This window comes from Bactrocera dorsalis, chromosome 2, assembly GCF_023373825.1.
Source record: "Bactrocera dorsalis isolate Fly_Bdor chromosome 2, ASM2337382v1, whole genome shotgun sequence".
Classification (NCBI taxonomy): Eukaryota; Metazoa; Arthropoda; class Insecta; order Diptera; family Tephritidae; genus Bactrocera; species Bactrocera dorsalis.
In genome coordinates this window covers 92,127,534-92,143,717 of record NC_064304.1, presented here as the reverse complement: position 1 = coordinate 92,143,717, position 16,184 = coordinate 92,127,534, and the positions used below count along the sequence as shown (strand labels likewise).

At 33.2% G+C, this 16,184-nt stretch overlaps 1 protein-coding gene across 1 annotated transcript; it reads left to right on the top strand.

Annotated features, from left to right (window-relative positions):
• Positions 1-7,126: 7,126 nt before the first annotated feature.
• On the top strand, positions 7,127-9,360 carry LOC105230224 (pair-rule protein odd-paired; the record flags this gene model as incomplete). Its single annotated transcript, XM_049448342.1, is given in 2 exon segments — positions 7,127-7,296; positions 7,745-9,360. Coding segments are annotated over 2 exon segments (878 nt in total), but the record flags the coding sequence as incomplete, so codon positions are not given.
• Positions 9,361-16,184: the final 6,824 nt, after the last annotated feature.

The window sequence follows — 16,184 nt, the reverse complement described above, 5'->3', positions numbered from 1 at the left end:
CTTTGTGACGCAGTGACTTGGAATGAGCGGCATTTTGTTTGCATAGTTACACAACAGCCGCAAAATAGGCTGGCCTGGCCGACTTCCAATGCGGCAAAAACGTGGCGACTACGTTTACAACTGTCGGCAAGAGCAGCGAAGGTGGTGGGGTAGGTGTGCGCCACGGACACGCAATATTGAATATTTCTTTATTTTGTCGCCTGCGCTTGGCAGCAACGTGAATTTATGCAAAACATATAAAATATATAAAGTTATTATATTTACAAACAAAAATCTACTTATGTACATACATACCTATATTTAAATAGGTGTGCGACCTTTTTGGGGGCATAATGCCAACAATGGCATTCGCGCTGCCACACATTGAAATCTTTACGCTCATTTGCCGTCGCCATTTCGCCTTTCCACAATATAACGTTTTTCTGCTCTGCCTTTGCTGCATTCTACCGCTCTATTCTTAGCTGTGGGATTTATTTTATTGAAATATTCAAATAAGATTGTCGATTTGGGGCCTAAAATGAAATTTAGCTTTTAACTTCTTCCTTTTCCTTTTACTATGTGCAACTTAAATTTCTTGCGCGTCGTTTCAGCCATAATATGCGTTGATGTTTTCTACACTTTTGGCTTTAAGCGCCGTTTTAGGCTGGAATGCGCTATAAACAGAAAATAAAAGTATATTGTACAAAAAAAAAAATTTTCAAACAAATATTTAAATATTTTCTGGTTGAAAATATTAAATATTTTTCTGGTTTATAGCGTATTTTCATGCAGTTATTTACATTCCGCGTATTATGAATATGTAAATCATGAAATACAATATATAGACATTTTTGTATGTAAGTCTCTTGCAAAATTTTGTAGATATGATGCGTGCTGCTATACATTTGTACATATGTATGTATGTTTATTCTCGGTAATATATAAAATCAGCACAACAAAGGCACCTAAGTAATGTGTCTGAAATTGACATTTTATAAATGGCAAAAATGTCAGTGAAATTACTTTTTCCACTACGCATGCGTTTTGATGGAATTTCAAACAAAATATATCCTGTTATTGGTATTTTTATCCAACTTATACGTGAGTACATACATACAATTGTATGTATGTATTCACACACTCAAATATAAATTAGTAAACTTGATTAAATTATCAAATTGACAACCAGGAAGATAATAACAGCTCAAATTCGGTTACAATTTAAACACAAATGTTCAAAAACTTTTAAGAATAATAAAATAAGAATATAAAATAATTCAAAAATAAAGTTTGGTAAACTATATTGTTTATATGCAACATATACATACATTATGTACATATACATTCATATGTATAAATACTTATGTATGTACATACATTTTAAGGGATACACTGCTCCATGTGACAACCTGTAAAAGGCGATTTCTAGATATAAAAAAACTACTGCATCTTTTTTTTTATACATCTATTAAAATTTGAAGAAAATATTCAATATTTTGCAAGTAACACGCAATCTCCGAAGGCACTAAAAAAGGTGCTCCTCTGCTGTACTGATACCGCCCTTTTCCATGAATTTATATTAAAAAAGAAAATTCTCTACTAGAAATTATGTTATTTTATGGAAAAAATTTCTAGCTTTATTAATAATTTTTTCGATTTAGTAACACGCTTCTTAAGTTTATTATTATATTTTAAAGTTTTGAACAAAAATAATAATAATCGAAAAACTCTATTTACATCTCGTTTATAAAGCAAACGCTTTTTATATCCATACATACATATATTCGCACAAACATTTTTCAACACAAAATTTATGCAAAAGCTTACGCATTCAATATTTTTATAGCAAGCTTTGATTTTGACCGTTTCAATATTAACAAAATGCATAAACACACATCCAACTGGATGCATTTACATACTAATCACCGCATATCAAATAGTCACGCATACAAATAACCGGCCAGCAAAACAACAAAGCGAAACAATCACAAAAAATTTATGAAATACTCCAATGGAGCAAGCCGCACCGAAAATTTCCTTAAATGATTTACCAACACTGACATTTGACATACAAATACACACATAACTACAAACACACAACCAAGGCAAGTCAACCCTCATAATCCCAAATGTCATTAAATTTGGGTCAAGTATGTATGTATGTATATGTATATGCATAATAATAATAACAACAACGCTCACGATAACTGTAGCAAAAATTTAGTACCTTATATTCTTGTCAATGTTTTATTTTGGTTACACTTAAATACCGTAATAAATGAATTTGTTACGCGCTCTTAAATGTAGTACAAGTCATTTGACGCAAGCTTAGAGCAAAGAGTGAGAGCGCTGTAGCCAGCCAATAGATGAGGGAGTGCTATCAAACGTGTGTGTGCATGTTCGTAAACATATGTATAGGCCTGTCAAGCGGTTAATGTGATTTGACAACGATGCACGACACCAAACAAACATATGTGTGTATATGAGACGTGCTTGTGGTGTAAAGCGTGAGGGAGAGAGGCGGGTGACTGTTAAATGGCCGTTAAATTGTTATAAATTGTTAAATTGTGTATGAAAATTGAGCAAATCTGCTGGGATTTCATATTTAAGTGGGGTTAATGTGGGGAAATGGCTAATTAAAATGAATATAAAATGCAAACAAATTGAAACATATTATATAGCCGTAAAATGTAAGAAGCATATGGTGAGAAAAAGGTGCATGGGAAATTTTTGCAACAAAAAAAAAAATAATAATAAATGCAATAAAAATTTAACAAAAAAGCTAGTCTTGTAAATTAATAATTATTAATTTCGAAACGGAAATATTTAATAAATGTTGCTAATCGCAGTGAACGATGTTTAAATAATCAAACATAAATATTTACATAAGTATATAAATGTTTAAAGGTATTTTATGTATTTTTCTCACATTTATATTTATTGTAAATTTAAGAAAAATTTGTGCAAATGGGAAAATGAACTTAATAATCGCAACAGCTCAATTACCTTTTCCTCGGCATTTATGATTTCTCAGTCAAAACATAATTACAACTTAAATACATATATGTATGTACATATATATGTACGTACATATATGACTGCTGTTATATACCGCACTTTTGTGCTTATACTTTTGTTCGAAAACTTTTCATCCGCTTAAACATACTTAAAAAGGCATAAATTAGTATTAAATTACATGCTACAACAATAACAACAATTACAATAATACCAGTGGCAGACGTCATAAAAATGCAAGTGAGAATATGTTGACAAAAGCAAAAGCCGCAAGTGGTGAATGGAGCAAAATAGCAACAAAAAAAAAAATAACGAACTGAAACACTTGGAGTTGTGAAGGAGTTGTGCTCCACCCTCCTCCGCTACTAAGCCGCTCTTGGCGCTTTTCGCGTGGAATCACTGGCATACAGCACAGCATATTGCTGAGTTTAAAAGTCAAAACAAAAGTGACAGCAGTGGACAAAACGAGAAAAAAAACACACATCAACAACAACAACAAATACAAACAAAGCGTAACCACATGTAGTGACAACAACAAAAATAACACCAAGCAATAAGCAAGCGAGAAATTCCAACAAACCATTGTGGCTTTTGTCATATTTATTTCGTTAAGCTGGAAGTGTGAAATTTTTCGATTATTGTCGTCAAATGGTATTGATCGGCAATGCAACTACACGCCATGACCGAGCGAGATAGGTATAGAGCCAGCGGTTATAACTAAAGTGTTGTTGGGGCGGCGGAGGTGGCTGGTTAAATGGGTTGCGTGGACTGTCTGCCACGTTCGCTGGACGGTCAACATTGACCGTGGCCTTCTTCGTCACGCTAATCCTCAATATGCGTTGGGTGTATGTATACAATAATGCAATTGTAAAAAAGCCGGACAATAACCGCCCGCAGGCAGTGATAATTTCTTTAAAGCGTACAAATATTTTCAAAAACGAAAACTATTGCGTTAAAAATAGCTATGGACCACATATGAAAAAATATATGAAAATCATAAAAAAAAATTGGAGAACGTTGACGGCTTCACAGGCAATTGAACGATTAAAGCTTAAAGAGCTACAAATTACAATTAAGGTCAAGGTTGCGAAAGTTTGGAGAATATTTGCATAGGAAAGAAAGAGGCAGCGCTGTAGAGAAAAAGCCGACGCTCGGCAAAAATTGTAGTAAATTGTTACAGAAAAAATATTCTTTGTAGTGAATTGTTTGAGAAAATAGTATTTTTCTGCAATAATTTTTTGGAAATTATTATTTTTTAAATAATATATTTTTTAAGATAATAATATTTTTTTTAATGTAGCTTAAAAAATTATAAAGTTTTTGTATCACTTAATTGTTTCCTCGCCACTTTAGCTCCCCAGTTTACCTCTTCTTCTGTTAAAAAACATATAAAATACTTATGTTCTCAAAATTATATTACCGCACTCGTTATTTAAAACAACCCAGAGCTATAAAAAATGAACTTCATTTCTGCTAGATTCTAAATTTTAATGCAGCGTAATTTTTGTTGTTGTTTAACTTTACTGCCGCATATGTATGTGTTATAAAACCACGTATACATAATTACAAAGCAGTTATCATAAATCCGAAATTTTATTAACTTATAAATTACAACTAATATGTAGGAGTACAAATACTTGCGCTCATGAGAGACTGAAAACAAAACGAAAAGCCGACACTTTTAGCCCTAAGTGCCCTAGCTTATCCTTTATGCTAACAAAAATTCTGTTATGCCTTTTAATAACCTATAAAATAACACATTTCCACATTTTCACACAGTAAATTTCTCCCCTCCGCTCATTGTGTGCGCCAATGGTGTCTGCCCATTTGGATCAAATAAAAATTGAACCTTCACCTTTTCATTGCACGGAATATGTTGGGTGTATGTGTATGCATGTGTATGTGTACTGTGTTTGCTCACTGACCTTTTTACACTTGTCGTCGCGGAAATTGTTTGATAGCTTTAGAATAATCGTAATGCTATAAAATTATCACACACTATCGCCTGTATACTATGTACCTCTGTGTGTGTGTGTTATTTTTATTTTTTCCACATTTACTTTTTGATTCTGGAAAATTTTAACCTTTTTTGGTTTCAACTACGCATTTTTCTGTCACTATTTTTAATATGTATGTATATATTTCTGAATTTAATCATGTGTTGGTTGGCTTTACTCGCGTGTGTAGCTAGTTGCTCCCTCGTTAAGCAGGTGAGGCCCATTGTCTCACATTTTACGTCTTCGATAATTTATTGGCCGCATTGTGTCATGCCCCTTCTTTCGGCTTGTTTTCAGCCCTAAAATAATTTAGAAATATGTACATATGTATATACGTTTATAGATATAAATATATTTAAGATTCTTATTATGTAATTTTTGTCCCCCAAGCAACTCGGTGTTCTTCCTTGCAATAAAACACACCTTCTTCATGCGTGCAATCGTTTTTTGTCGCTTTTGCTCGTTTGTTTTCACTTTTCATTGTTATTGGCTCTTGATCCTGCCCCAAATTCAGTTGAGCGTATTGTATACGCTTTATAGCGTAACATAAATTATGTCAATTTCTTCTATATTTGTTGCTATTGTAATGTTATTGTTATGCATCCCTTTTCCCATATGTGTCTATGTGTTCCTGTGATAAGTGTGGATTACTGATACCTTTATAAATATACCAAATAATATTATTTTGCCAACAAAAAAAAAAATATTTTTATACCAAAAAAAGTCAATTATTTACATACAAAACTGACTATTGAAAAATGACAACTATTTACACATAACACTAACATTTTTTTAAATTAAAGCAACATCTCTGAGCTTGTATCTAGCATCAAAATATTTTTAAAAACTAACGAAATATTCAAAAATTTTAAAATTTCTTAAGAAAATTAGAGTGTTACATATGCCTTGTGCAGATTTTCAATCCTAAAAAGATTATTTTTATGTGGCGTATTCGCCTATTCCTTTGCGTCTTCATGAAAAATAGCTTGCTTTAAAACTGTTTTGAAACCCACGGACCCGCGAAACTGCCTTCAAACATGTTATATGCGCATAGCTCATCTAAACACACATATTTCCAAACATATACCGCGTCTTTCCCCACTTTAAAGTAATAATCAGAAATATTGAAATTTTTTTTTACATTTTTTTGTGTCGAAAAAACTTTACGCCGCCATAAATTCTGTTCGCCCAGCAGCGTGGCAGCAAAAGTAAAAATTATTTATCACTGCTGCTTGGTGGTAGTCAACAGCAGCTTCATAATTTCCCTAAAAAAGGCACACACATCCCAATACCAGGAATTCCTAAAATCCGTGGCAAAAACCGAGTGTTAAAGCACCCGACAACGCATGCAGAAAACAAATCAAAAATTAAAGAAAGCAAAAAACAAAAAACTCCAATTGGAATGGCATATGAAAATCAAAGAATACCAATAAAAACAAGCGAATTGCGATCGAAACAAATAAATTCGATTTATACAGTTTTTATGTTCGCGATTTGTTTTCTTTTGGGGTTTTATTTTATTTCAACCTTAACACAAAATTTAACGCATGCAAATCAGCGCAAAAGTAAATGCAAAGCTGAGAGTACATAAAAAACGTAAACAAATATGTATATGTAGCAGTGCTCTCCCTAGCTATTTGTTGTTGTTGCCAACAATGCGCTGTTGGCCAAAAGCGTGACCATTTCGTGTATAATAAAAAAGTAGTGACGATAAAAAATGTATGCAAAATGGGCAAGTTTTATTTTATGGTTTGCTCTGCCGGTGTTGGTGTTGCTGTTGGTGCGGGTGTCGGTGTGGCAGCATTTTATGACACTCATCAGTCCAATTGTGGCTGTTTAGTGTACAAACGAGGTCATAAATTTTCAACTTGTAAAAGAAACAAATTCCGTTTTTAATACGAAAAAAAATTTGAGCTTTGCTGGCAGCGACCACACAGCGTGTTCAATACTATAACTACATGCTCATACGAAAATTGACGCGATTGAATTACTTTATACAATTTCTTTCGGTTATAATTTTTGCAAAATTGATTTCAGTCAAAAATATATGATTACCGTTATTTTGCTTAATTATTTATTTCATTATTGTGTCCTCCTCCTTGACTCATAAAATATTTTTTTCCATTTTTTTTTAGGTGAAAAACCTTTCAAATGCGAACACGAGGGCTGTGATCGCCGCTTCGCCAACTCTTCGGATCGGAAGAAACACTCGCATGTGCACACATCGGACAAACCCTACAATTGTCGCATCAATGGCTGTGATAAATCTTATACTCATCCCTCATCGCTGCGTAAACACATGAAGGTAAGTTTGATGATTATTTTATACTAACAAATAATTAGAAAATTTAAGAATTAAAAAAAAAAACTACTACAACGTCACCGTAGTTGCAAAACAACGTATCATAAAAAAAAATATAATTGAGTTTTTTATTGAATACAATTTACTAGCATACAATTTTCAGCTTCCACTCTCATATGTGTGTGTATGTATATCTAATGTAAAACCATTTTATAACCAAACCCCAATTTTTTTAAAATATTTTTTTAATATACATATATATTCGATTATACCGTTTTTTCAACGCCAGTATATTGCATTTTAGGTGACGTTATGTATGTATGTGTTCGTTAAAAATTAAAAAAAAAATCCCAAAAAAAATCTTTCTTTTGTTGAAAATTTTCTTAAAATATTTGTACCACAACCTTGATTAATCTCAAACATCTTTATAATATCTTCTACCCCTCACCAGGTACATGGCAACATCGATGAGAAGTCTCCCTCACATGGCTATGATAGCGACGGCGATGAGTCCTCCTCGTCCAGTATTGTGACCGGCGGCGCGCAAACACCACCGTCCGCACGCCTAAATGTCGACAATAACAACGGCATCGGTAACAAATCCTCACCGCACTCCATCAAATCGGAACCGAGCAATCACAGTATTGGCGGCATGCATGGCGTCATACATTTGGGTGCCTCGAGCGGTGGCAGCAGCTCCACGAGCAGCTCACATCTACATCACTCACATGCGCATCACAGCAGCAGCGGCGCTGGCAATGGCGGCAGTGGTGGCGCTAACAACAATAACAATAACAACAATCACTCAGCCAAATCGCCAGCGTTACAATTGATGGCGTCCTCAGCCGCGGCAGCATACTTAGCACCACCACTTGGACCACCGCCCTCACTGTCGGCAGCGGCCACACATCACCATCATCATCACCAGCAAGCGGCATCGCCAGGCAGTAGTAATGCGGCAGCCGCTTCAATGCTTGTCACCGGTCATCACAATCATCATTTGCTCTATCATCCGGCGGCGCAACATCATCCGCCCAGCGATTGGTATCACACAGCAACACCGCCGGCAGCCGCTGATGCAATGAATCCGCTCAATCATTTCGGTCATCATCATCATCATCACCATCTGATGCATCCGGGTGCGGCAACCGCCTATTGAAATTGGTGAACTGTGCAAGCGAGAGGGTGAGCGTAAGCATCGAAGAAGTTAAGGGCAAGAACACTTGTTTGTGTGGCCAAACGCATGTACATATGTGTATGTATGTGTGCTTTATGTGCTGAGCTGTGCAGTGTTAACGGCTATTGGAAAACTCTTTGTCGCTCAGCCGACTAATTTGGTAATCATAATCTGTTGAATTAAACCAAATAAGTTTTTAGCACAGCCGAACACATACACATACATACATATATACCATGTAACGAACGGGCATTGTAGTTGTATTCAGCAATATGACATCGAGTTTTAACATTTGGCACTGTAACATACATTTTTACCTTTATTTAAATATATGACTGTCGAGCTCTATATTTTGTAGTAAAATGTTGAGATTTTAACTGCAATAAATTCGAAAATATTTTTGTCGTTTATTTTATGATTCAAGAAAACAGTTTTTATTTTAAAATGTCTTATGTTCCGAACATCTCTTTTATTTAGGCAAACAGTGAAGTTTACATACAAAGGAGAAAAATTAATAAATAACTCCCTTAAGTGGTCATATTTCGATTTATCTGAATTAAATAAAGCGGGAGGTATAATATAATAAAAGATATATGTATAATTTTTATTTTTATTTAATTTCATGTCGAAAAAATTTCACATCACTTCTTATTTAATTTTATATCTGTTGCCTAACTGATTTTCGATAAAACTTTTGCGTGCAATGCAAACAAACTATTTTTTTCCTGAACAAAAATCTAAACCGTACTCAAATTCTCACCGCCACTGTAGCATAGCGGAGAAAATTCCTCTAAAATACGTAAGAAAAAATGTCTGCCTTAAATGTACTTTCTACGCCGCTTCAAAAGTAAAGAAAAAAATTGTGAATCATCTGGCATTTTACTATATACATATATGATAAAAAAACACACACTCAAAATTAAGGAAATGCCAAGCTAGTAACACAAAAATGTACATATGTACATATACACAAACATAAAACAAATATAATACACTCCAAAAAAATAAAAATAAGTATGTACATACTAATTTAACAAAAATGTACAATATTTAACACAAAACCAAATGGTGCCTGCTGCTTCCAATGACAAAAATAACACAACAGTTTTCATTTGAAAACTTAAGTAAAAGTGGTTAAGCATCATGCCATAGATAATTCAATTTTATAGCAAACTCAGCGCTAACCTCTTCGCTTACTAAACTACACAATGCAGTACAAGTGCTCGCACTTAGCCCATTTACATATTTATATAGTATATATCGATGTATATATACATATATTGCATGTTAAACGCGTGATTCTTCGACTTAGTACTTAGTTTTCGACTCATTACCTCCACAACAACAAAGCGAATAAAAATAATAACAAACAAAAATCTTAAAAAAGTAAGAAATAAAAATATTAAATATAATTGTGTGTAATATTAGTTCACAAATAAGTTCGAAAAATTGTAATAATGTTGTAAATAATTTTATATGTATGTATGCAGATGCAAATGTAAAAAAAGAGAACGAAAAAACAAAAATTAAGAAATTAATTTAGAATATATTAAAGAAAATTTAAGTGAAGATTGTCACAAAAATGTTAAAAATATAAAATTTACTTAAAAGTTTAATTATAAAAAAAGTTTTGACGAAAAACGGCAAAGAATTATTTTTCAGTTTCAGCTGCTTCAATTATCATTTTTTCATTATATAAAAATTTTAGTTTGATTATTTAGTTCCGTATACGTATAAGTGTCAAATATAAGAAAAATAGTAAATAATCTATTGTATTTTGTGTATAAATTAAATTATTTTAAATTGTTTATAGTATTTACGCTGTTTGACCGCGCATTTCTACTCACAAGCGCTCATACATATGTTCACACTCATTTACTCGAAAACACACTCAACACACTCATATACATACACACACACATATAAATATATATAAATAAATAGTAAATTTAAACACAGTCCAAAAGTTATAATTATTTAACGTGCTACACACCTGCATACACACATAAACAGCTAAAATATACATACATATACGCATATATACTCACATTAACACGTAAACAACACGAATATATACACAAATAGTAAAAAGCATAGTAGAATAAATGAGGAAAGTGTAAACTAATTAAACTTAAAACATATGTGAAATGCAAAAACAAAGAACTAAAAATAAATTACTAAAAATAAAAGTAAAATAAATATGTTAGCTATGAATAATTCTTGAAAAATTAGAAATTCATTGAATAAATAAATTATTAATTCCAAATGCAACGCAAATTATTCGCATTTTTATTTCATGTAAGGACTACTTTTCATTTCATTCGATTTTCCTGGACATTCTGATTGTTTGTGGCAGTAAAAAGTGTTTATATACATCAAAAACGCTTAGATTTAAATAAAATGCGTGAAAGATAACGCTTTTAATATACTTGTTTGTAACTTTGTCAATAAAGTACTCCCTGGTATTCAATTACAGCCCAATGCTTTAGCTCCATATTAAAAAATTTCGATTAAAACTCCAGTGTCTCCAAACATTCTAGCGTTCATTTTCTGATAACAAAAACAAATCGTGTCAAGTTGCGTTTTCGTTACGAGAATTCTGTTTTCAGCAACATTATGCTCGTCTTTTTTCGGCAGAATTAACCATTTTTTTCACTTTAGAAAGCTTTTCATTTATCCAGACACCAAATACATAAGTATGTGTACACCATGGCTGAATTTTCAATGACAATTTCGGTTAGTCTGTGAGTTCTAGCATTGGAATTCACGGAGAATATTTTTGTGATAACAACATTACCTTGTGCAAAGAAAGGTAAAATCTGGTCAATATCCTTAGCTCCTATACAACTAATATAAATATTTTGGAACTTCTGGTTGTTTTTATAACGCTTCTATTCTTCAATTTCTAAAGTATATCTTTATAATAATAAATTATGTTTTTCCCTGTGATTGTGAATAATGGATGCAATACTTCCTACTTTTAATTAAAATATATACGAAAATCCCCACTTTTCCTTACGAGAGTTCATTTACACCCGGACTTGTTGAAATTGTTTTTTTACTCATGACTAAATCTCTCTATAAAACCTAGGTTTGGTTCAATACTCAGCTGACTACTGTACAGTGTTGTTGAAAAATTATCAATTGCAGTGTAGGAAGCTTCCATTGTAATTAATATTTCACTTCAAAAAACTATATTCTGTGATAATATAATATTAAAGTTAAGTATAAACAAAAGTACAAAACTACCAAAATATATTGTGACATTAAAGTACCCGGAATAATAATAAAATTTGAATTGTAAATAAAACGCGAAATATTTAATTTTTCATCAATATTTATTTGTCAACAATTTTCCTAGCCCTCGAAATACTTTTTATAACACTTCTTGGGATGGCATTCCGCTCCTACAGCGAATTTTGTTGTATCTCTTCGTTCGACTGAAAACGGGTTTCATTCCGATGATTGTTGACTTGTTTGCACGTCTCATCGGCAGATATAATGCTCTCCATGAATGTGGGGTCGGAATTCGCACGTTCAAGTATGTCCAAAGAGAACTGTTTACGGTACTCCTTTTAAAAAAAAGTTCAGCTTTATCGAGAAGGATCGAGCAAGAACGCGTTTCATACACAAAATATCCACCAAAATCATTCGAATGGACTCGCGAGAGATGCCATGCTTTCTTGCCAACTCTCTACTTATGTATCAACACAATCAATTTCAGCTGCTGTTTATAGGATAGAAATTAATCAATAAAATATTGAACCGATTTTGACGCGAAAATTAATTGGAAATTGAAATATCGTTAGTAAGCGTAAAAAAAGCACACATCTAGATTCTTAATATTCAAATTATTATTTATGTTTCGACATAAATCTTCAGCTAACTGCATAATAGCCACTGAATACCAGTTATTCACCAATACTATGATATAAACAAAATGATCATTTTATGCATAATTCGGCATGGTTTGTATTATAGTATTAAATATCCGAATAGTGACAGCTTTTATTTAAATTTCTAATGTTATTTGCCAACACTGTCTTATCTCATCACTTTGCACCGTGGCGAGCGTGCGGCATTTGCTGCGGTTGGCGGCGTTGGCGATGGCGATGGCGATGACCATTGCGGTAGCCATGCTGGTGCCGTTAATGTGGCCGCAATTTGCTGCTGTTTTGGTACTTCTCAGATTTCATTCGGTGCATGCGATTGGAAAATTGTGCTGTTCCCCAACACGAAACTATCAAGGCACTGATATTGTACCTATGCGCAGATGCACAATACACATACATACAATCATTTACTAACAGTTTTTTACAAATCGCCGAATGACTACAAGTATACTGGCAGTGTCGATTGCCAGCGAGTTTTCTTCGATTTCCTACTACACCAAGAGCGGTGTGTGCACCGGCGATTTTGTAGATAGACACGCCAGTGCCAAACGAAAACTGTATGATTTATAACTTTTTAATTAACCTCCCAATTTGTTACGTGTTTATGCCTAAACTGTTATTGCTTATGTTATTGTTGTTGTATTGGTTAGTGTCGGTTTTGCAGTTTACATTGTGAGATTTATGTATTAAGGCTGTTCTTATTGGTAGCGATAAGCATAAATAAAAAAATATTATTATTTCAAAAATTGCACAATAAAAATTGTTTGTATTTTCCTTTTTGGTAACTTTAACATTCAATTCAATGATTCTACAAAAGCACTGCGGAGTATATAAATATATTAGTAAACATTTCTCAGTATTATATTTTTTAAGTCTCTCCCTAATGTGATCTTTCGTTTGTTGTGCTGCGCAGCATTGCCGGCAAAACGAATCGCACTTGATTTATTGAAATGAAATCGATTGTAGCGATTAGATGAGCGTAGATACAATACAATTTAAGTACGAAACGTTTTTTACAGCTATATGTATATAAACATATGTACATACATATATATGTACATATATATATTTAAGTTAGCTTTGATTACATTTAAATGCGTGTGTGTTGATATGAGTTCGTGATTTTTTACACATTTGTATTGAAGCTGACCTATGATTGCATCGGGAAGCACAATTATTCGAAATGAACTATGGAATACGCAAAAATATTTTGTTCGATGCGCTTATCTAGTGCAATTAATATTTATAGTTGCCACGATGGATGCACGCAAGCGTAATGCTTTGTTCAGGCTAGTGTAATCGCCTTAAAATGTGTAATTTTTGGACATTTGTTTCCAGGCCATAGAACGTTTTAAAATGTTGAGGATTTACTGAAATTACACAAATACTTTGGAAAAAAAGAAATACAATTTTATTTTTGACGAGTTTATTTTTTTAAAAAATTTAAATTAAAAATTAAAACTTAAAAAAAAACATTATAAATCTGAATGCTATTGACTATAGAATGGCCTACTCTTACTTAAAAAATAATATATAAAAAAAGGCAGACGTTGAAAAATATTCCGAATTTTGTTCAAAAATGAGATTGTTTTTAGTTTACCAAAATTTCTAAAGGAAGGTTATTGTGCGCAAAAATATATACATATGTATATACAATTCCATTTGAATTTAAACTGCTATCAACTCGGCTATAAACGCTTAAGCGGTGTCTACGCCAGTAAAGAAGAAGAAGAAAATATGGTAGAGTTGTGCGACTACACTTTAGAAAGATATAAATGAAATATTCATTTATGCCAAAAATAAATAGTTCTTTTTTCAATTTCATGCCAATTCGAGATACCAAGTGCAGCCAGGTCCTTCTCTACCTGATCTTTCCAACGGACTGGTGCTCTTCCTCTGCTTCCCCCGGCGGGTACTACCCTGTAGATTTGAAGCCTTTTAATTAATTCGAACGACATGACTTAGCCAGCGTAGCCGTATTCTCTTAATTCGCTGAACTATGTCAATGTCGTCGTATAACTCGTACGACTCATCGTTCCATCGAATGTGATATTCGCCATTGACCTCGAAAACCATGCACCTATAGTAGGACGGGGATGACGAGTGACTTATGGGATGATGGAGCCATGTGTAGAAGTTCATGCAAGTAAGGAAAGTTCCCTGATTGCCAATCAAGTGGGTTCGGCCAGAAACGATTATTTTACATACATATGGCTCGAGCAACTCACGACATCCAGTCTTAGACCAAGTATCTTCTGGGCAGTCAAAAAAACATTCGTTGAAGGCGAGCTAAAGTGAGAAGATAAAAAATCCCCTCCCCAGGGTTGTGCGCTGGGTTTGGGACTCGTCCCGTAAAAACCCCTACCAATGAAAAGAAAACAACAGCCTCGAAAATATTACTTTGGTACGATATCCAGCCAAGTGTTGTGCAGAAGAAATAGAATTGTAAGTTTGACGTTTCCTGTCAGACAACAACATCTTTTAGAAAAGTTTTTAAACTACTAATTTAAAATATGAACTCATAAACTACTAAGTGGTAGCCACGCGCTCAACGAATTCCTATACCGCAATTGTATTTTTATTAAAACTATTATTCTTGTTAAAATTGTATATACTACATGACTATAATTTAGTCTAGCACATATCCAATTGCCACATAACAACATTAAAAAAATTATAAAATCTGCCATCTATAAAAATACACAATTTATTGGTAATGCAGCACGCCACAACCAAAGTGCTACATAAAACACTCCCTCTATTCAGTTAGTTTGGTCAATATATACAAAACATATACGTAAATATATGCATATAACACTGCAGACTGTCATAAATCACGCGCTGACTAACGTCACCAACGAATGTCAATCGTACATATGAATGCGCGCCGAACGCTGGCAAATGATCGACCAATGAGCTGGCAGCAATGAACATGCAAATGCTGTCGTCACTTTGCTGTCATTTGTTGTCAATAGTGTTGCTGCCCAACACATTGTCTATGGCTACACCATTTTTGAACTGCATGTGAGCAGAAAATAGAATTATATTGATTTGATATGAACTGTTTGTTGTTATTCTTGCTGTATGTATTTGCAGCTTTAAGGTTTTTTATGTGACTGCTGGCACGATGTGGCAATTTACCCCGTTATTGGCAAACATTGGCAACTAATTGTGCTGATGTCAAATTGAGTTTTGATTCTCGTGCATACATACATACATATGTATCCATGTATATCACAACAACAAGGGTAATATTGTATTTTTATTTGCATACGAAATTGTATCCAATTGCGCCAATTGCGAAGTAACACAAGCCGCTTGTCACTACTTCAATGTGGCATATTTGTAAATGTCGTAAATCTTGAAATGTCAGCCATGAGCGCATTACGAGGAATGAAATTGGATCTAAACAATAATATATTTATTTAAGCAGTGATGTGATATTTTCCGTTTTTACGAAGTCATTTTGATATGCATATGTACGAGTATATCACCCTCACTAGCTTCGGTCTACTTTAAATCTCACTATATGTGACCTGGTCTACGAAAAGGGGGCTTATTATACATATATATTATATTTTATATAAAATTGATTTTTTGACACCTAAGCCCCCTTTTCGTAGACCAAGTCACATATACATATGTATGTATGTACATATGTATATATTTTTTAATGAAAATATTTATTGTTTTGCAAAATTTTATTAATTTAAATTTAATTCAATTTGCTGTGCTTAATAAAAACATTCAATTTTATTAAATATTTTTTCTTCTTTATTTTATTTTCAATATGATTATTTTAAACTTAAATTCACAGTGCT